The sequence below is a fragment of the Entamoeba dispar genome, genomic scaffold, assembly GCF_000209125.1.
Source record: "Entamoeba dispar SAW760 scf_1105229463947 genomic scaffold, whole genome shotgun sequence".
NCBI classification, from domain to species: domain Eukaryota; phylum Evosea; order Mastigamoebida; family Endamoebidae; genus Entamoeba; species Entamoeba dispar.
In genome coordinates, this window is record NW_001855947.1 from 1 (window position 1) to 4,225 (window position 4,225).

The window sequence follows — 4,225 nt, forward strand, 5'->3', positions numbered from 1 at the left end:
TAATACTAACTGGTGTTATTATAAAATTGTATTCCATATCCATTACTTTTAGTAATTGTTATCAATAAATCATCTTCAGTATTATCATTCCCAAATACAATATAAATATCACTTTCTCTTTTACTTACAATTGGAATATATTCTTTCATTCCATTTCTTCTTATAATGAATAAAGCAGATTTATTACAAACAAAGGTTTGGTTTCTAAGTATTTTAACAGAATGAAAGAATATACCAAAAACATTTCCATACTCAGTAACACAAAATACACCAAAATCTTTCTGTCCAAAAAGTTGTTTGTATGTATTTATTGATGAATTTAGTAATTCACAATATTCGATATCAGGAGATATTATACAATAATCACGAAGAGTACCCAAGAATAATTTACGTACTTTACCACGTAGTATATCAATAAATCTTTCATTTGGACTTGTAACAACAATAACATCTTTTCTTTTTTCAGTTCCATCTGTCATTCCATTAATCCTTCCATTATATTCAATAACTAATCCATTTAACAAATTAACAAGGTTTAAATATTCTTCTTTTATTTGTAAGACTTCACTCTGAGAAATATCTTCTGGTGGATAGCAAAGTACTTGAAGTTTTTTATCGATATCATTTTGAATCTCACTTATTTTAGCTTGAATTTCATCTACACTTTTAGTACTTTTTTCAATATAAGTATCAGGTATATCTATTAGTTTTTCATCAGTTTGTTCTGGTTCTTGTTTTGGGTTAATGAAGAAACTATCACTAAATTCTGAGGATGTTACCATTGTTAATGGTTTACAAGTGAACTATGAAGATCTTTTATAATGAAGAATGATGTTACCCCAGTTTAGAAATGATGCTTTTTAAATATTTGATTAATTTTTATTGGTGGAAATTGTTACCTTATTTAATTTTATTGAAAAAAAAAATAAAATAAATGATGGAAAATATAAATTACTTCTGATTACGTTTTCCTCATGTTGGAAGTGAGCAAACCAATTTCTTCAACATATTTTATTTCTTTTGAATCATTTTTTTTTCAAACATTCTCAAATTTAATAATTCATCATTTAATTTGTTATTTGAATTTTATTTTGAATTAAATGATTATTAAAACTCTTCATTGTTTATAATGTTATTTTATGACAAATACATCATTAACAATACACTATGGTTCATCTCTTTTATCATTAATACTATTTAAATAATCCATTTTTCTTAATAACATACCATGTATTCAGCACTAATTCAGCATTAATAAAGGTCCTATGTGGTGATGTTTTTGACATGCATCTTCAAATCATAATAAAAGATATAAAGAAAAAGAAATAGAAATAAAAAAGAAATAAAGAATAAAAAGAGAATTATAAAACAAATATAAAGAATGATATATCAAACAATAAGATAGAAGAGAATAATATCAAAAAGAATAAATAAGAAAAGAATAATAATATAAATGATAATCAATTATAATTTGTTTCTTCTTCAAATTATATTGTATTTGATTAACTGTCATTTGTCAAAACAATTTCTTGGTATTGTTTCATTCCTCTTTAATTCTTCTTCACATCCACATTCATAAAAACAAGATTTTCAAAATGATGTAATTGATGATGGTATATTCATTGATGTTAATGATGAACATTTATAAAAACAATAAGCTCCTATTTTACTAATTGATGATGGTATGTTAATTGATTTTAATGATGAACATTCTGAAAAACAACCATCTCCTATTTTACTAATTGATGATGGTATATTCATTGATGTTAATGATGAACAGTTTTTAAAACACCTATCTCCTATTTCTTTAATTGATGATGGTATATTAATTGATTTTAATGATGTACATCCTTCAAAACAATTCCATCCTAATTTAGTAATTGTTGTCGGAATAATAAATTCATTAATATCTTTCTTTTCAATATTCTTTCCATTGATTATTTCTAGATCATATGGTATTTTAATACTAACTAACACTGGTTCATTCACAAACATTCTTTCTTCACTAATAAATTTTATATTACCTATATTAATTGGTGTTAATGATGACCATTCATAAAAACGACCACATCCTATTTTACTAATTGATGATGGTATAGTAATTGATGTTAATGATAAACATCCATTAAAACAATAACCTCCTATTTCACTAACGCTAGTTGGTATATTAATTGATTTTAATGAATGACATCCATAAAAACAATTATCTCCTATTTCACTAATTGATGTTGGTATATCAATTGCTTTTAATGATGGGCAGTTTTTAAAACAATAACTTCCTAATTTACTAATTGTTGTTGGTATATTAATTGATGTTAATGATGTACATCCTTCAAAACAATTACATCCTATTTTACTAATTGTTGTTGGTATATTAATTGATGTTAATCTATCACAACCTTTAAAGCATTGATATCCAAGTGATTTAACTTCTGGTGGTATTGTATTGCTATAGTTATATATTTCATAAGCAATTGCATATTCTATATTTTTATATATATCCCATTCTTCTTTTTCTTTTAAGTATTTTGAATAATCTACTAAATACCAGACCACTTTTTTAAATATTTTTCCATCTTTAAATATTTTATCATTATAATTATAAATATGAAATGTTTCAATATTAGGAAATAATTTTCTTGAATATTCATCTAATGGAATTGGATTAAAATGAAATCGTTCCATATTTCCTCTAAATCTTTTAATTCCTATTTCTAAATTAATAAAATCATTAATATCATTAAAGTACTTTGATACTATCATTATTTCATTATATCCTAATTTCATTATTGATTGTTTATTTATTAGTTGTTTTATTAGTTCTTTTATTTTTATATTTTAATTTCTTCTTTTTTATTCTTTATCATCATTCTATTTTTATTAATTGGTGTTTATTATGAAAAACATTAATTAATAACAAATAAAATATGAATAAAATGAATGATATAATGAATGATAAATAATTATGAATTCATTTATTTTATTATCTTTTATTTTTATTCATTCTTAATTTATTCTTTTCTTTCTTTATTTTTATTATTATTTTATATTTAAAATGATTATTCAATTATGAAATAATATAAATAAATAATATAATGAATAAAACATAAATAAAAGAATGTATTAATTGATAAATTAAATTAAATAATAAAATATTTATATAATATTTCAATAATTAATAAAATATGATAAATTAAATGATAAGTGATAAATATAATATTCAAAACATAAATTAACAATGAATAAAATAATATATCAAATAATGAAGAATGATAAATAAATGAAATAATAAAATATAAAATTATTTAATTCATATTTACATTCATTTATATTAATTTAAATCATTTCAACAAATTATAAACAAATAATTATACAACAATAATAATATAAAATATAAATATAAATAGAATATATTAATAAATAATATAAAATAAAAATAGTTAATTAAGTATTAATAGAACTTGTGTCTATTGTTCCTACCTCACCGGAGACTAATCCCATCCCTTCGTCTTCGTCTTGTAGTTCAACTACATATGTCTGGTTGTGATCTCCACAGTGCTCCATGACATCCATCATGTTCCTAATTACAAGGTTTTTAATTTCTTTAGTGATGTCAATTTCGATTTTTAATTCTTTAATTAATTTAATGCTTTCCGCATTTACTAGCCCATTAATCGAATTTACTACTCCAATTATTTTGACATCTTTTAATTTCTCTATTTTAATTAGCCTATTTTTCAATTCCTTATTCATATTTCTTTTCTTCCAATAGGCTCCATTAATATTATGATCTGCCACAATAGTCATATCAATTATTAGACCAGTTTTATTCTTTTTATCTAGTACATATATATCTGGTCTTTTATGATATAGTCCATCACTTTTTTGGCATTATTTGTTTGTTCAATATCATATTGATGTCATTGTATTGGAACATTGTTTCATATGGGGGTTTCTTGTATTGTTTATTTCCTGTGTATTTTCTTATTATTTAATATGATGATGCCAATATGGTCATGTTTCTCCATCTGTGATTTCTTATGACAAATACAAGATAGTAGAATGTGTTCTACTGTGGCTATCTTGTCTTTACAAAGTGGGCAGTACTTCAATCTTTCATTTTTTAATATTTTATCTTTCCTGTACCCACTAAATATTACTCCATCTTGCATTTTAGTTAATTGGAGAAATGCATTTTTCTTTATATTGATGGACTTCCATGCAT

At 22.7% G+C, this 4,225-nt stretch overlaps 2 protein-coding genes across 2 annotated transcripts, besides 12 other annotated features; both read right to left on the reverse strand.

Moving 5' to 3' along the window:
* Positions 1-5: 5 nt before the first annotated feature.
* Positions 6-782, reverse strand: EDI_255410 (uncharacterized protein; the record flags this gene model as incomplete). Its single annotated transcript, XM_001741723.1, has 1 exon — positions 6-782. The coding sequence occupies one exon, from the start codon at positions 780-782 to the stop codon at positions 6-8; it is 777 nt and encodes a 258-aa protein (XP_001741775.1).
* A 118-nt stretch (positions 783-900) lies between these two features.
* Positions 901-936: a sequence feature (AT_rich).
* A 9-nt stretch (positions 937-945) lies between these two features.
* Positions 946-1,273: a repeat region.
* Positions 1,274-1,301: 28 nt separating this feature from the next.
* Positions 1,302-1,379: a microsatellite.
* A 31-nt stretch (positions 1,380-1,410) lies between these two features.
* Positions 1,411-1,473: a sequence feature (AT_rich).
* A 117-nt stretch (positions 1,474-1,590) lies between these two features.
* EDI_255420 (uncharacterized protein) lies at positions 1,591-2,787 on the reverse strand (the record flags this gene model as incomplete). The annotated part of the gene is made up of 1 exon (XM_001741724.1): positions 1,591-2,787. One exon carries the CDS (start codon positions 2,785-2,787, stop codon positions 1,591-1,593), a length of 1,197 nt encoding a protein of 398 aa, XP_001741776.1.
* Positions 2,578-2,609: a sequence feature (AT_rich).
* Positions 2,763-2,878: a microsatellite.
* Positions 2,879-2,890: 12 nt separating this feature from the next.
* Positions 2,891-2,967: a sequence feature (AT_rich).
* Positions 2,968-2,974: 7 nt separating this feature from the next.
* Positions 2,975-3,052: a microsatellite.
* A 20-nt stretch (positions 3,053-3,072) lies between these two features.
* Positions 3,073-3,247: a microsatellite.
* Positions 3,248-3,272: 25 nt separating this feature from the next.
* Positions 3,273-3,342: a sequence feature (AT_rich).
* Positions 3,343-3,348: 6 nt separating this feature from the next.
* Positions 3,349-3,432: a microsatellite.
* Positions 3,433-4,225: part of a repeat region that runs on past the window's edge.